General features: G+C 40.4%; 1 protein-coding gene across 2 annotated transcripts in view; it reads right to left on the bottom strand.

The window, feature by feature from the left end:
* The window catches only part of MYO1D (myosin ID), a 340,193-nt gene that overhangs the window by 173,626 nt on the left and 148,838 nt on the right, over positions 1-17,729 (bottom strand). For both annotated transcript variants that reach the window (XM_004747082.2, XM_004747083.3), the window contains one exon: positions 15,918-16,125. In XM_004747082.2, the coding sequence (XP_004747139.1) occupies positions 15,918-16,125 (208 nt within the window). The remainder of the gene's footprint in view (positions 1-15,917; positions 16,126-17,729) is intronic.

Raw genomic sequence — 17,729 nt, 5'->3', positions numbered from 1 at the left:
ACTCCTCCAGCCTTGACTTCTAATTTTCCCTTACCATGGACCGATTTAGAACTCAAAATGACCACAGTACCTCTCCCTCTTAAACCTTTCAATGGGACTTCCATCAAGTATGGGAGGAACATGGCAGAACAGATAACCAGACATGCCCACTCCCAAGAGAAGATAACATGTACCCCTACCCACGGCTGAGCTTACAAGAGAGCCAGGGACTGACTTAGGTGTCAATATTAGATTGGTGAAAATGAAAAATTCTGAGAATTCAAATTGTTGACAAGGATAGGGACCAATAAAAACCCTCATATATTTCAGGTTAAGTTTAAGTGGGTAGTTACTTTGGAAAGCAATTGGACAATCTTTAGTAAACTTGGAAAACATGCAGACTCTAAAACCTAGCATTTGCAGTGTGGGATATGTTCTCTAGAGAAGCAGTTCTTAGGACATGGAGTGGGGAACGCTGAGCATTGCCGAGACCCTTTTAAGGGAGTCTCAAGAGAAAAACTGGTTTCATAATAAAACCAGCACTTTATTTACCTTTGTTAATTCTTATGCTCTCACAAAGCTACAGCGGAGTTTTCCAGAGGCTCTGTTGCATGTGATGATATCACCACCGGCAAATGGAATGTAACGTGGTGTATTCTTGAATTTTCTAAGATGAGCTTTTTGGGGAGGGGATCCTCAAAATTTGAGTGAAGCTTTCCCACAAAGACTTAGTCCCTTCTAGAAAGGAAACATTCAAAAATGTTAATTGTAGCATTAGTTGGAATGACCAAAAAAAAAAAAAAGGAAAAACTAAGTATTATCTGGAAAATTAATGGCTCTCCCAATAATGAAATGGCATAAAGAAGTAAAAGTAAATAAACTAGGGCTACAATTACAGACCCAGGAAAATTTGAGAAATGTGCCGAGTGAAAAAAAAAATCACGTTGCAGGAGACTTTGTGCGGCACAGCGTGGTGAAAGAGTCTTGCAGGCCGTGACAGGAAAGGGATAATCAAATCGGGGGCTGTCGGCCTTGAACAGAGGTTATTAATGAGGAACCATGACAGAATGGGAGCTTGTTGACCCAGGTGTTTTGAGAAGACAAGCCCTGAGCTGGCTCTCTACATCGTGTTAGGTAAACAAGAGAAACGTTAGTAAATATTTATACGCTTGTTATAAAATTCAAGCTAAATCTACATTTAATCCTGTCACGGCAGGTTGTACTGCAGCCATGTATGATTGCTCCTAATTATCCGTGCGGCTGTTTCCTACGAAGGGCGAGGAACTTCCCCGCAACATTGAAAGAGCTGTTTTAGTAATTCTAAGAACTAGGGTTAGTCTGTGTTGATTCTGGGAAACAACATTTGTTTGAATTATTTTTGTAGGAAACTTTGTACTTCTTTAAGTTTTTTTTTCTTTTTAAAGATTTTATTATTTGACAGAGAAAGACACAGTGAGAGAGAGGGAACACAAGAAGAGGAGCAGAGGGAGAGGGAAAATCAGGCTCCCCAATGAGCAGGGAGCCCGATGTGGGGCTCGATTCCAGGACCCTGGGATCATGACCTGAGCTGGAGGCTGACGCCTAACAATTGAGCCACCCAGGTGCCCTGAAAACTCTGTTACTTCTTCTATTTATTGCAATTTTACCCCATAAGTGACAATCAGCCCACTATGATAACACAGATCCTGTTCCAATGAACTCAACCTGTAAAAAAGGTTTATAAAATATAGATTAAGATCCGTTCTTCCCATAAACATGAATCTAGCAGAATGGTTCCCAAACTTTTTGGTACTACTTCTTCTCCCAGAAAGCTTTCTGTCCTCAGCTCAGGAAGCTCAGGGTCTATACTCAGAGCCCACCTGGCAGTGATTCCATACGCCAGTGTCCCAATTACCCCATCCCACTGGCTGGAGGGCTAACACATCTCCCTCCTGACTAGGTTGTCCGCTCCTTCTGGGTGGAGCACGGTTCATTTTTATGTCCCTATTCAGTAATGAATGAACAAACTCGACGCATTACTTATTTAAAAATGCATATGAGCACCCTTCTCCCGCATGGCTGCATCTCACAGTGCTGGGAAGGACACATGCTATTTGCTTCTCACAGCATACTGAACAGACATATAGTCAATGGCCACCACGTGATCAAAGGCACATTTTTTTTTTCTTTAATCCTTTCAACACAATAATCAAGCTTAAACTTCATCTACAGTCATCCTAACACATCTTTCCCAACCTGCTCATGGCTCACAAGTCACCTTTACCAAAACAAATAAAAATCTCTTCTCCTGGAGCCTCTATTCTCAGTAAAATTGAGTCACTGATTACTTTCATTAATATACATATGTATGTCAAAGCTGATTCATACTTTCAACATAAATGTTTCCTTCCAATTGTAGTCAAAATGTATCTCAGTTCACATACTTAATAGTAAATGACTCAGATATCTCTACATGTCTACTGATGTCCTTTAATAAAGGAATCTTGCCAAATCATATTCTTCTTCCTCTTCCACCATGATGCCACCACCACTTTTGTGGCTGGTTTTGTACGCTGTTCTTTGGCAGTGTGAGTCATACCTGTTTTTCCTACAAGGAGGACATTCTGAATGATGCCACAGTGGTGAAAGAGAATGGTGGTTAAGAGCACGTGCAAAAGACTGGCCTACAGGGGGCAGGTCCCAGCTCTGGCGTTCACCATGTCTGTGACCGCCAGGGACTTACTCAGGCACTCAGTGGCTTGAGTTCCCTTTCCTATTAATTGAAAATAATACTAGACACTCAAAGGATCCACTTAACATAGATCCACTTAACATATGTAGAAGTATCCCAAACACCGTCACTCACCAAAGATTAGCTACTGCCTTTTGTTTTTTAACTTTAAGGGCAAGGGGCACCTGGGTGGCTCAGTTTGTTAAGCATCTGCCTTCGGCTCAGGTCATGATCCCGGGGCCTAGGGATCAATCCCCACGTCGGGCTCCCTGCTCGGGGGGAGCTTGCTTCTCTCCCTCTCTCTCTGCCTCTCCCTCTAACTGGTGGCCCCCCACAGCCAAAAAAAACCTTCAAGGGCAAAAGTAATCAATTTTATATGAGAAGTAATTATTTTGCTTTTAATCTGAGAAAGAAAACACCTGACTGGTTTTGCCAAGAAGACAGTGAGCTTTGCTTGAAAATGATGTGAAAGACCCCACGGCTTCATGCCACTACGTGACAATGTTTTGAAATACACGACACATCAGGGGATGGGGCAAATGAAAAACTAAACAACAGGATCCAATTTTCAGATGATTCTATTCACACTTTTTCTTTTGGCTTGTTTCACAATTACTATCCTCAGGTCTGTGCTAACCTCTGAGACTATTCATCTATGATAAACAGTCTTCTCTGTTTTAGAATTTACTGTTTTCACGATATGTTTTAATGAGCTACTTTTGATCCCTCACAAGATCCATCTGCACAATCCAACCATAATATGTAATATTATAACGTACCATAATATAACCCATCCCTAAAACCATACTGTGCAAATCTAGCAAGTAAGCACAAGAACACACAATGTTACAGCTGGATGGACAAACCAACCAGGGCAGTCCTTATGACACATGATACTTGAGTCGTCTTTAGAACATACCATTTTTAGGGATGAAATATCACAGGGTTCCTGGGTGGCTCAGTGGGTTAAGCCTCTGCCTTCGGCTCAGGTCGTGATCTCAGGGTCCTGGGATCATGCTCCGCATGGGGCTCTCTGCTAAGCTGAGAGGGAGCCTGCTTCTCCCTCTCTCTCTGCCTGCCTCTCTGCCTACTTGTGATCTCACTCTCTGTCCAATAAATAAATAAATAAAATCTTAAAAAAAAAAAGGATGAAATATCACGGAAAATCCTAATTAATATGCTAAAGACTAGTGTGTCCTATTCTCCACGGTGCCTCTGTTTCAGGGCTCCTATCCCTAACCATCTGTGGGAAGACAGTTCTAAGACAACTGGGAACAAGAAACACAAACTACTTATTAGGCAATGTTGAGGAATTCTGGTTAATTTTAAGGGGTATGAGAATGGCATGCAGACGTCCTCTGTACAGATTAGAATGGTATGTAAGGGCGAAACGATCAGACGGCTGGGATCCCCTTTTAAAACACCAAACTAAACCCCCACACGTTGAAGCACGAGGTGAAACTGCTGAACTGCAGGACAGCGGCTGATGCCGTGAGAAGGGAACACGAGAAGTCCTCAAGCTCTTCCTTCTACTTCTGCGAGCATTTGGAATGCTTCATGATAAAAATGTCCAAAAAGACAGAAGATCCACCTTTTTTCAAGTTATACTCAGTGACTGTATGCTAGGCTCCTCAATTCCAGAAACTGGAGTTAATAAGCTTAACATTCCGTGATCAGAATGCAGTAAAACTAAAGATTACTAAAAAACTAGAAAGCAAAACCGAGCGTACACAAAACATGGATCGCCTGGGAACGATTTTTAAAATATTTTTGAATAGTCAACAGATACACGAAAAGATGCTCACCATCACTCATCGCTGGGAGAGGGAGGTCAAAACCACAATGAGATATCACTTTATCCCTGTCAGAATGGCCAGAATCAGAAAGACAAGAAACAACACGTGCTGGTGAGGATGTGGAGAAAGGGGAACCCTCACGCACTGCTGCTGGGAATGCAAACTGGTGCGGCCACTCCAGAAAATAGTATGGAGGTCCCTCAAAAAATTAAAAATAAAAGTACATACAATCCAACAATTCCTCTACTGGGTATTAACCCAAAGGAAATGAGAATACTAATTTGAAAAGATATATGCACACCTATGTTTATTATAGCATTATTTACAATAGTCAAGACATGGAAGCAGCCCAAGTGCCCACTGATACATGAATGGAAAAAGAAGATGTGGTGTGTACACACACACACACACACACACACACACACACAGGATGGGTTCTTGCTGTTTGCGCTATTATGGATGCATCTAGAGGATATTATGCTAAGTGATGTAAATCAGAGAAAGACAAATAGCATATGATTTCACTTATATGTGGAATCTAAAAAACAAAACCAACAAAAACAAGAAACAGACCCATAAATCTGATGGTTGCCAGAGAGGAGAGGGTGGCAAGATGGGCAGAATGGGTGAATGGGAGTGGGGAGTACGGTTCCAGCTATGGAATGAATAAGTCACGGGAAGAAAAGGTGCATCACAGGGGATATAGTCCATGACACTGTACTCGAGTTGTATGGTGAGAGATGGTAGCTATGCTGTGTGAAAGCAGCGTATAGACTTGTGGAATCACTATCCTGTTCTCCTGAAACTAATGTAATATTGTGTGTCAATTATAGGTCAACTTAAAAAAAAAAAAAGAAACAATAAACATGTTTAAATTGGAAAAAAAATTTTTAAACAACTTTTCAGGAAAGAGTAAATTTGAACATAAAAATAATTAAATGATAATATATCAGGTCTTATAAAAATAATTAAATGATAGTATATTAGGTCTTATTATAAATGATAATATATCAGGTCTTATAAATGATAATATATCAGAAAAAACAGTTCTAAAAAATTTCATATCCATTATTAATAAATGTGAAAGAAAAAAAATTCATGAAGCACCCAATATCAGAAGTTGGAGAAAAGATAATCTCCTGCTTGTTTCTCCTCTTTTCATTCCAAAAGAAGGAACTGTTGAATATTAAAGACAAAACTGATAAATTAGAAATAAGAAAATGGCGAATTGAATAAATCAGAGAGCTGATTCACTGAGGGAAAAAAAAACAGTAAAATGCATCATTAACTAAAGCTGATCAAGAAAAAAGAGTGAGCACAAATCGAATTCACAAAATAAGAAATGACAAGAGAGGAATGACTAAAGACACAGGGGAAATGAAAAGAAACGTAAGAGATAACTTTGTTCAGTTCTATTCAATTAAATTTGAGAACCTGTACGATTTTCTAGGAAACTGCAAATCACCCATGGAAGATACAAAATAAGTATTCCATAGAATACTGATTCCATGGAAGATACAAAATAAGAACACATCAACTCTTATGAAGAACGAGAGAAAGTTGTTGAAGAGTTATGACCCAACAAATACCCGCTCTTAGATGTCCTCACAGGGAAATTCAACCTGAACAGATGAACTCCCATGGGATTAGATTGTTCCAGAATATGGGACAAGAAGGTTATCCTGCTGAGGCAAACATTATACTGACACTTAATTGATCAGTACCATTCTCAGAATTGATAACTCAAAAGAGAAAAAAATTACATAAGCGTCTTGATTCCTACGAAGAATTCCATTTAGTTCGACACCTTTTTTTTTTTTTTTTAAATCTACTCTTGATTTTGAAAGTACTCTTCTTAACACAACAGGAATGGATGGATACCTCCTTAACGTGTTCAAATGCATCTGCCTCACAGCAAGCATGGACAGGAACTCAGTGCAAACATTCCCAGCAAATTCAGGAACATTTCAAGGATGTCCAGTATCCCCACTCCAGGAGATTTCACAAGGCAGGCTTTGCAGAGTGTGGTCCCCTCCGCACATGACTGCCAGTTTGAGGGTGGTGGCCTGGAAGTACAGCTAATCCTGGCACAAAAACAAGAAGAAACTGTCGCATGTGCCATCTCAAAAGGACAATGGATTTTCCATGCTTTTATATGTCCTTTACCAAACATTATACCTGATGCTTAAATACTGCTGATGCACTGATACTGCTGATGCACTGATACAGGTAGCCTTATTTTTGTATAATATTCTCACAATATTGGTTTGTCAGCAGAATGCCAAATATTTATGATATTGAATTTTAAAACAATTCTGAACTCCACATAAAACTGGAAACAATGATCACACATGAGTTCAGCCCACACTAAATATTTTATCTCACTAGCTGGAGGGTCTTTTCCTCCTTCCTCTGCTTTATCACAACCTCTTTTCACACTCACCTATTTTGCACCCTTTCTTGTCCACTCACTCCCTTCATTCCCTCGTACCCTGCTTATGAGATTGTGCCAGTTTTGCTATGGCCTAATAATCAAACCACTACCATCTTCTAATCAGGAAGCTATAGACAAGTGGGGGTGTCTAGGAGCCTCGGTCAGTTGAGTGCCTGACTTCGGCTCAGGTCATGATCTCGGGGTCCTGGGATTGAGCCTCGTGTCGGGTTTCCTGCTCAGCGGGGAGCCTGCTTCTCCCTCTCTCTATGCCTCTCCCTTGCTTGTGCTCTCTCTCTTTCTGTCAGATAAATAAATAAATAAATAAAGTCCCTCTTTTTTTTTTTTTTTTTTTTTTTAAAGGAAGCTATCAGACAAGCAAAAATAAAATTCTAGGAGCCTGTGGACTCTAGAAGGCCAATGGATCTGAATACTTGGAGTGTGAGGTTTCTATTATTCCCTCCCTGAACATGTGTGTAGGTTCCCATAACTGTAATAGAAGACTGCCAACTGACTTTAGATTCAGCCTTGACTGTGGGCCCCACACAGTTCCCAGCACCAGCGGCTACAGGCTTTCCAACCGTGTTCAAGATGGAATACAAACTGGAAAAACTCAGGGCACGTGGTGTGAAGCAAGTCAGTGGCTAGCATGATTTGCTTTTCCAAAGGGCTGGCAGCTGTCACATTCGTGAGTTGTAAATGCAATCCCAGGGTCCCCACAAACTGCTTGGAGGAAAATGATTAAAGCCTCAAGATACTACTTTAAAAAAGAATGTCTAGGTGTAGCAGCCTTCAGGATGGGATATAAGAAGGGCCTCGACCTCTTCACCACACCATGGCACACTGACATGGGTCATTCCATTCCCTGGAGCTAGGATCAAAGCTGCGCAATCTGAAATGGTCCCAGGATGTGATATGGTGACTAATTAACATATCCATCCACAATCAACTATAGACACCATTTAAGAAGGGGCTAATTCCCCCAGATGAAGACACAGTTCACAAAGGCACCTATCTGTCTTATAGATAAGTCAAGAAAGCCAACCTTAAATCCATTAACCTATTCCAAATTTGTAAATGGCCACATGAAAGATAAATGTCCCGGATATTTTCTATCTCCCTTTGAGAATCCATCTTTCATGTCACCTTATATGACAATTTTGATCTTGCCCTGTGATTCCCTAAAATGAAAACATAAGTTTAATACTATAAATGCACCGAAAACAAAAAAGGAAGAGTTTCTTGGGATGACCCATACTCCACTTCTCTCCCAAGACAGTGACATATTTTAAACAAAATGTGTACAGAATATTAGAGGATCATGACTCTTTGTAATGCATTTGGTGTGGTATTTTCATTAAAGATTTTATAAGAAACTACAGTCTTCCCTCAGGGTTTCCCCAACGAGGCAACAAATGAGTGTCTTATTTTTCGAGAATTAATGAACACAACATATAGAAGGTAAACGATAAAAGGTAAAATGATAAAAGAACAAAACAAAAGAGGGTGAAATGATAAAAGAAAAGTCCAAGTTGAAGAAGGAATAAAGCTACAACAACAAAGTCAACATGGACAGATCAGCCTCACAACACATTTACTATACACGTCCCCCTCCGCCCCACATGCTTGCGGCCGGGCTGACAATGGATCTCTCAGCACCTGTAATTCTGAAAACTTTAAAAAGTTCTTCAGTGCTGCCTGGAAACACCATCTTATTGGATTTCTCATTCGTGTGTGATGTAAGGAACACACGCATAGACACCTATGTCGAGGGTAAGTGAAGCAATTACGTATTACTGAAGGAACAGAAGTGTGACCTTTAAAAAAAATCCCACCGGCTAGCCCGATTCATTTCTTTCAGTGATGCAAAGATGTGTTCACAACAGCTGGAGTTTTGTACAAAATGCTCTTTTCAATATTCAGGCAAAACACTCAGGTTTTAGGTCATTCAGAGAGGGTGTTTAGAAGGATAAAAATATCCAGGACTTTGGGGAGGCTGGCTCTTTCACGCCCCAGTGGGCGGGAGCATAAATTGGTTCTATCTTTCCAGAAGCTGTCTGGTGACGGGTACAGAAAATCTGAAAAGTGTGTATTGTTAAACCAAAAATGTCGTCTGAGAATTTATTCTAAGAAAATAATCAAGGATGATGAAAAGCTCTTGCTAGTAGTAAAAACAGTACAAGCAGGAACAACAATAGCTAATACGCATTGAACTCTGGGCCAGGCACCCCTCTAGGTAAGCACAGCTGTGCACTGCAGTGGGATCTAGACAGCAAAAAATGGGAAAAACCTGAACATCCGGTAATAGCAGATAAATGACTAAAGAAGCTCTAGTAAATCACATTAAGGACTGAGCCAGCTCTTATAAATACACAAATACGTGGTTACACATGTGAAGATGGAACAAAAAAGTATTACATAACTAGACAACATGATTAATTTATATTTAATATAAAATTTTACTTTAAGAATATAAATTTATGTTTTTCATTTTCCTACATGAACTTGTATTGCTACCACTTATGTACTATGAAACCAATAAAAGTCTTTGATCTCTAGATGGTTCTTTAAGATGGCTTGCTCTTTCTTCTTTTCTTTCTTCTCTTTTTTGGGGAAAAGAATTCATCTATTCATTTTAGAAAGAGAGCGAGAACAAGGACAGGGTAGAGGGAGAGAGAATCTCAAGCAGACTCTGCATTGAGCATGAAGCCCGACATTGGGTGTGATCCCACGACCCTGAGATCACAACCTGAGCTGACACCAAGCATTGGACATTCAATGGACTTAGCCACCCAGGGGTCCCTAAGATGGTCATTTCTTTTTTTTTTTAAAGATTTTTTTTTTTTTTTGACAGAGAGAGATCACAAGTAGGCAGAGAGGCAGGCAGAGAGAGAGAGAGAGAGAGAGAGAGAGAGAGAGAGAGAGAGGAGGAAACAGGCTCCCTGCTGAGCAGAGAGCCCGATGCGGGACTCGATCCCAGGACCCCGAGATCATGACCTGAGCCAAAGGCAATGGCTTAACCCACTGAGCCACCCAGGCGCCCAAGATGGTCATTTCTTTAAAGAAAAGATATTTGTAGGGACGCCTGGGTGGCTCAGTGGGTTAAAGCCTCCGCATTCGGCTCAGGTCATGATCTCTGGGTCCCGGGATCGAGTCCTGCATTGGGCTCTCTGCTCAGCAAGGAGCCTGCTTTCCTCTCTCTCTCTCAGCCTGCCTCTCTACCTACTTGTGATCTCTCTCTGCCAAATAAATAAAAATTAAAAAAAAAGAAAGAAGAGACATTTGTAGCATTTCACAAATCTTCTAAAATGTCAAGCATATGAACAAATATATGAAGATAAACAAGACGCGCTAAACAGATTACCTGTAATTCTTGATACTGCACACTCGGTGGTTTAGACAGTTTTAGTGTAGACCTACGCATTTTTTATGAATCAAAAAGCAATGCAATTTGTATCTTTTCTGCAATCTCTGTGGTTTTGCAGTTTGTTCTCTTAAGGACAATAATTTTGGAGGTTCTGGTTTTAGTTAATGTCATCAACTCTGCCACTTCCAACTTGCCATTAAATCTCCACAAAGGCGCAGAAAAGGCATGAGAATACATGGAAAGTTAGATTCTCACATGTTAAAGCAACACAGTATCACACAGTAGGATATTGGCATAGGAATTGTCAATGGAATAAAAGAGTGAGTCCTGAAAATAGACTCAAGTATATATGGGAATTTATTATTAGACAAAAGCGGAATTTTAATTTAGTGGAAAAAAGAGGAATTTTTTAAATAAACTGAATTAGAATAGCTGGGTTTTAACTTGGAACAAAACAGAGCTGGACCCTTATATAATACCACGTATAAAAGCTAAATCCCAGATCTAAAACTTCTCTGAAGAAACTCAAAGACACAACGAAAAAAAAGATAAGACATATTAAGTGGAAAATTTCATGTTGAAGAGTACACCATAATGACAAATGATAGCTTAGGAAAATAGCTACAATACCTAAAGATAATCGCTCCCACAAATTTAAAAGCAAAAGGTAAACAACCCAATAGAAAATTGGGCCAAGGATACGAATAAGCAAATAATAGGCAAAGCTATCTGAAAAGGCCAAGAAACACACCCTCATGAAGAGTCATGAGAACACAAAATTGAAGTAGAATGAGACACCATTTCTTACTGATAAAAATGAAAAAAATTCAAAAGCCTGGTAAAAGTCACTGCAGTTAAAAAAAAAATCAGGGAAAATAAGTTCACTTACATTGTGGGCTACGCAATGTGAATGGTTAATATCTACAATGACGCCCTTCGAACAATAATCTTGCTCATGGGCGTCCAGTGCACAGATCGAAGGCGTTAGCACAGAAGTCTTCAGTGCATAGGATGAAAGATTCCTACGTGTACAAGAAGTCTATTAAAGTTATGGGAAGACTGTGGGAGCATCTGGAAAGGAGTTAACACAGCAGGCGTGAGATTGTATCCCTAGAAAGGTCCGTGTCATCCAAAGTTGACCCTTGGCCAGTGTCTTTGAACTTGACTGGGAAACAGTTTCACATGCTGATACAAAACTTTCCCTAAATGGTAAGAGTGACTCAATGTGGTTACACTACTTGTGCAAACAGTGGGGTTTATAATACCTACCTGCTGCCCTTCTTCGAGTATGGGATTTCGGTACATGTGGGGCAGAGGGTGCAAACGTAATCAGTCCCCAGTAAAAACTTCAAGCAGCGAGTCTCTGATGGGCTCTCTAGTAGACAGCACTTAGCATGTGTTGTCACAGCTCATTTCTGCAGGAATTAAGCATGTGCTGTGCAACTCCACTGGGAGAAAACTCTTAGAAGCTTGCTCCTGGTTTCCCCTGGATTTTACCTGCTGTGTCTTTTCCCTTTGCTGATTTTTGCTTTGCATCCTTTTGCTGTAATAAATTTAATTCATGAGCACAACTACAGGCTGTGCCCTGTGAATCCTTTTAGTAAATCACCACAACTGGAAGTGGCCTTGGGGACCCTTTGACATAGGCTGTGGGAGCCGTTGTGGGCAGAGAAGGTAAATGTGGGAAAAAGAATATCAAAACATTATAAAAAAAAGAGAAAGGTGCTCATAAAAAAATCACCATGTGAACTATGATGTCATTTATATTATAGTACATATGCTTGTCTATAAGCACAGAAAGATAATGGATAATCAGAAAAAAAATAAAGCTATTTTTTTATTTAAAAAGGGAATATAAAAGTCAGTTGTTGGAAATTCTGGTTTAATACTGTATCTCTTGGGACGCCTAGCTGGCTCAGTTGGTTAAGTGTCTGCCTTCGGCTCAGGTCATGATCCTGGGGTCCTGGGATCGAGCCCCACGTGGGGCTTTCTGCTCAGCAGGGAGCCTCCTTCTTCCTGTCTCTCTGCCTGCCAATCTGGCTGCCTGTGCTCTCCCTTTCTCTGTCAAGGAGATAAATAAAATCTTAAAAAAAAAAAAGCATCTCCTGATGCTGCCTTTCCTAACTTCCTATTCCTGTAAGGTATAGGAATGTAACCATTCCTGTAAGGTTACAGAAAAAAATAAAAACACACAGCACATGAAAACTTAGGTGACTGAGGACCTATTCCCAGAAGCTGAGAGAAACTTCCAATAATTTTTATGGGCTATGGAGTTGGTTTGAAAACCAATCAGTAGATCACCTATTATCATACCCTAGAATGGTTGGCCTGAAAATTCAGAGAAAGATCCTTATTTCCTGCTCCACTGCTTTATGGTTCAGAAATGCAAGATCTATATCACAGGGCACGCTGGAAGCTCTCCCCCGTGGCATGGGTGGCAGCTTTTGAAGTAGTCATCCTTCCTCTTTTAGAACCTCCCCTTTCTATGTAGAAATGGTAATTTCTCCCCAGAAGAGAAGCAGAGGTGCTGCAGAGAGGGAGAACCATAGTAGGTATGCATCCCTACTGTGCAAGAGCTGGCTCATGGGGTTGGGGGCGCCATCTTGGACTAGCCAGGCTGGAGCAGATTCAAGTCTGTGGGACACTGCCAACTGTGGAGAAAGTGGGCAGATTGCCACTGGAAAATGAAGAACAGGATTCCACTAGCCGCCAAGCAGACAGAAAGTGAGTTCACGGTAGGGCAACTACACAATGTATCATGCATCATTATCCATAGCAAAAGTGACACTTTTGAGAGAGAAAGGGGAACATGAGACAACAGTCATAAACCAGGACTGTCTCAAACAAATGGAGAGGGATGGTCCTCCCTCTCCTTCAAGGCCAAACCCTGAGCCCGAGTCAATTTCTTGAATAGGTATAAAGAAGAAAAGAAGAGCGTCAGATCTGCCAAAAAGAATAACAACAACGAAACACCACTGGCAAGTACTTAAGTCTGAATATACAGAACAGATAAATGAAAATGACTGACCAGGGGCACCTGGGTGGCTCAGTGGATTAAGCCTCTGCCTTCAGCTCAGGTCATGATCTCAGGGTCCTGGGATCGAGCCCTGAATCGGGCTCTTTGCTCAGCGGGGAGCCTGCTTCTCCCTCTCCCTCTGCCTGCCTCTCTGCCTACTTGTGATCTCTCTGTCAAATAAATAAATAAAATCTTAAAAAAAAAAATGACTGACCATGGCAGACAGAAAACAGACACCCACCCTGCACAAAACACAACAGAGTAAAAGCAATACAAAAAAAGCCAGTTAGCAAAAGGAAACTGTTTCAAGAAGAAACAGAATTTAGTATTCTACTCTGAAAGATTTTCTGAGTTCTAGGCAAAACAAATAGAGAGCAAAACTTAGAAACATGTTGGCCATCGGAAGGGAAGAGAAAAACCTTCATTATTTGCACATGATAGAACCATTTCCCCAGAAAAACTAACAGAATGAACAAAGGTTGCCTTCTGGATACAGACAAACCAACATAAGCCCATACTATTTTTCTGTACCAACACTGGCATGTAGAATAAAAAATTCACAGCAGTAACAAAAACAATAAGACATCTAGGAATTAACAATGGATTTTTATGGCCTCTCTAAATCTAAGTTCAAAGAAGTGACTTAAATAAGCCTATTCTGTACTTTTAAGATGATTTAATATTGTAAAAATGTCAATTCTTTCAAATTAATATATAAATTCAATGCCATCCTAATAAAAATTGTTTGTTGAATTTAAATGAACCCAATAAACACACATTAACATTTATATTGCAAAATAAAGGTCTAGGTGTAGGTTAGTCTATCCGCATAAAGAAGAGTGAGAAGACAACTGACCCTACCATACCCTAAGATACACTGCAACAGAAACTCTGCGACATTGATGTAAAAATGGGTAACTGTATAAATAAACATTCAGAGACAGAATATATACACACGATAATATATGATAAAAGTGGCACCACAGATCAATGGGAAAAGGACACACTGTTCAGCAGATGGTCCCGAGAAAATGGTTCACCATACAGAATAAAATGAAACAGGATTCTTATGTAAAACCACATATATAGGTAGGTTCTAGATGGATTCAAGACCTAAATGTGCAAGACAAAAGTATACAGTTCAGAGGAGGAAACAGAGGCTACCATCTTGTGACCTGGAGAGAAGGAAAGCCCTCTTCAACAAAATGTAAGACGAAGAATTGAAGAATTTGATAATGTCAAAGTTAAGGGTTCTCTTCAGGGCACCTGGGTGGCTCAGCTGGTTGGGTGTCTGAGGTTGTGTGTGATCTCAGGGTCATGAGATCGAGCCCTGTGCCAGGCTGCACAGCTGCTTAAGACTCTCTCTCCCTCTGCCACCCTCTCCCTCTCTAATGGAAAAAAAAAAACAAGAACATATTTTAAATGTCTAATGTGACATTTGGACACATTTGGACATGTGTCCAAAATACTCAAGGAAATGTCTGCTAATCAACAAGAAAATGGTACCAGCTCCAGGGGAAAAACAGACAGAGGACAGTTTACAGGAAGACCCAAGGAGCAAATAAGCATTTAGTGAGATGCTCAGGTTCAATGGTAACCAGAGAAACAAAAAGTAAAACCACAGTGAGATACCAGTACGCCCACTACTCTTACAAAACTGCGGTGCCTGGACGCTACCAGTCAGGACGTGGGCAAAGTAACTCCCTGAGCGAGTTGGTGCAAACAGTCCTTTTGGGGAGGAAATGGGCACTACTTACACCAATCAGGCCAGCTACACCATCTGACCCAGCAGCTTTTCTCCTGGTATACACTCCATAGAAAACATACCTCTCGCAGAGGCATAAGATTTTTAAAAAGATACATAGATAATTTTTTAAAAGATTTTATTTATTTATCTGATAGAGATCACAAGTAGGCAGAGAGGCAGGCAGAGAGAGAGGGAGAAGCAGGCTCCCTGCTGAGCAGAGAGCCCAATGCGGGGCTCGATCCCAGGACCCTGGGATCATGACCTGAGCCGAAGGCGGAGGCTTTAACCCAGGCGCCCTATATATAATTTTTAAAATAAAAATGGCTCATCAGGAAGGCACGGAAATGGGTATGGCAGATAAAAAGAAAAACATGAGTGAGTGAATGAAGTGAGAAAGGGGCCCTGACCAGAATAATGATGAGCGCTACTATGAGCTAATGAGCTTCCAGTCAGCACCTCACACCTCAGTCAAGCGCTGGTGCTTGGTTATGATGGTTGAGCAGGGGGTTTTAAACATGTCAGCAAAATTTTGCAATTACCAGATTAAAAAAAAAAGTCCTTTACCCAGTTAGGCTGAGGGGAAAAAAAAAACCCAGTTAATGACAAGAGACAAAAAGCTGGCTACTTCAGACATCTCCCTAACTTTAAACATCAGAAGAGAAAATGTCTTGAATTTTGAGGACAGAATAATTTTGAGCTCAGGCAGCCAAATAAATGTGTCATGTGTGGAGGCAACAGAAAACATTCTAAGAGAGGCAAAGATACAAAGAATATACCATCGTGAACATTTCCCGAGTCAAAGAAAACATCCAGCAAAATTTTAAGAACATAAAAGCAAGACCTGATCCCTATTTATGAAATCTAAAATTACCTTTTGTAAAAAGAGGACAATCCTTATGAGCATCTGGGCACGGAGTTCCTCCAAGGTAAACAGTGTTCGGGGTGTTCGAATAAAAATTTTGGTTTTCCCATAAGCTACGTCATCCTGAAAACCACAATGTTCAATCAGCTTCTTGACAGCCTCTTTGTCTGAAGGAAGGTCATGGTTGGGCCAGGTGAATTCAGAGATCATCTTGTATCTGTGTGAAAAATGAACAGGGTACAAGTTAAGGGAGAAAAACCTTTTGGTCTTAATAGACTAAAGGTCTATTAAGAAAGACTAATAAATTCAAGACACTTCATAGATAGGAAAAAAAATACTGAATTCTGTTCATCAACCTGCTACGAGATGTAGAAAAAGACTTTAATAAGATACAACACTCTTTCATGATAAAGACTTACTAAACTTGGGATAGAAGGACCCTTCCTTCATCTAGTACAGGCTAATTTACCAAGAACCTAGAGCAAACACCATTTATAGATAGGTAACCTTTACAAATTCTCTTTATGCACAGAAGAAGACAAAGATGCCTCAATTATGGGTTTCCCAGCCAGCGCAGTGAGACCAATAAATAGATAAGCTGGTATGGTTGGGGAAGGAAGAAAACTAACATTATTTATGACTCACTTCAAAGGAAATGAAGCAGATCTTTGGACGAAAACTATTATCACTAAAAGAAAACCACATATAAGATCAATACACAAAAAACCAATTGTGTTTCTAGGTGCAAGCAGCCTTGCTGGCCTCTCATAAGGCAGCTTCTTTATGTCTGAAAATGAGCAAGACGGAAGTCACGGGGTCACAGCTCCTCTCAAAAGTGATATTCTATTATGTTGGCCAAATTCCATCTTGCTGGAAGCATATCACTAGGGACAGCCCACATTCAAGGGAAGGGGATGGCAAAGAGCCTGAGTACTAAGAGGTGGGATCACTTTGACTGAGAAGACTGCCAACCACAGCACTCTCCCCAAACCCCCCAGTGCCAAGTCATTTAATACATGTAGCCAAATTCAGTAATTTTTTTCATATATTACGTCAGAATTTTAATCCATACAAGAAAGGCCCTCTTCCCATTCAGGTTACAGGGTAATTCACCTACGTGTTCTTCTATCGGTTGTGTGTTCTTCTATCAGTCGTATGTTTTCATCGTGTACACTTAAATCTTTCAACCACTTGCGGTTTATTTTGGTATACGGCGTGAGGTATGGATCCAGTTTATCTTTTGACAAGGGGCCACCCAGTTGTTCCAACACTATTTACTAAAATGTCTCATCTTTTTCCCAGTGATTTAATAGGGCACTTCAATCACATATTACATCACATATTACATATTACTTCATGGTATTTCTACACATTCTGGTCTGTTTCATTGCTGTCTGTCCATCTGTGCATCAGTCCTTTGTGGTTTTAATCACAGATGTCTTTTTCTTTTTTTTAAAGATTTTACTTATTTATTTCAGAGACAGTGAGAAAGAGCATAAGCAGGAGAAGAGGCAGAGGGAGAAGGAGAGGCAGACTCCTTCACTGAGCAGGGAGCCCAACATGGGGCTCGATCCCATGACCCCAGCTGAAGGCAGTTGCCCAACCAACTGAGCCCCCAGGTATGTTTTAATATCTGGTGATTTCTCCTCATCCTTTCCTTTTTAAAAGGCTGTTCTAGCTATTCCTGCCTGCTATTTTTCTACATGAATTTTAGAATCAATCTTCATAGTTCCAGGGGGAAAACAATCACAACAAAGATAAATCCTGCTGGTATTTTAGTGGGTTCCCACATTAAATTCATTAAGCTTAATGAATTATCTA

This window comes from Mustela putorius, unplaced genomic scaffold, assembly GCF_011764305.1.
Source record: "Mustela putorius furo isolate JIRA1106 unplaced genomic scaffold, ASM1176430v1.1 tig00003962_pilon_pilon_pilon, whole genome shotgun sequence".
Classification (NCBI taxonomy): Eukaryota; Metazoa; Chordata; class Mammalia; order Carnivora; family Mustelidae; genus Mustela; species Mustela putorius.
The sequence above is the reverse complement of the archived record's forward strand: the minus strand, read 5'-3'. Positions and strand labels throughout refer to the sequence as shown.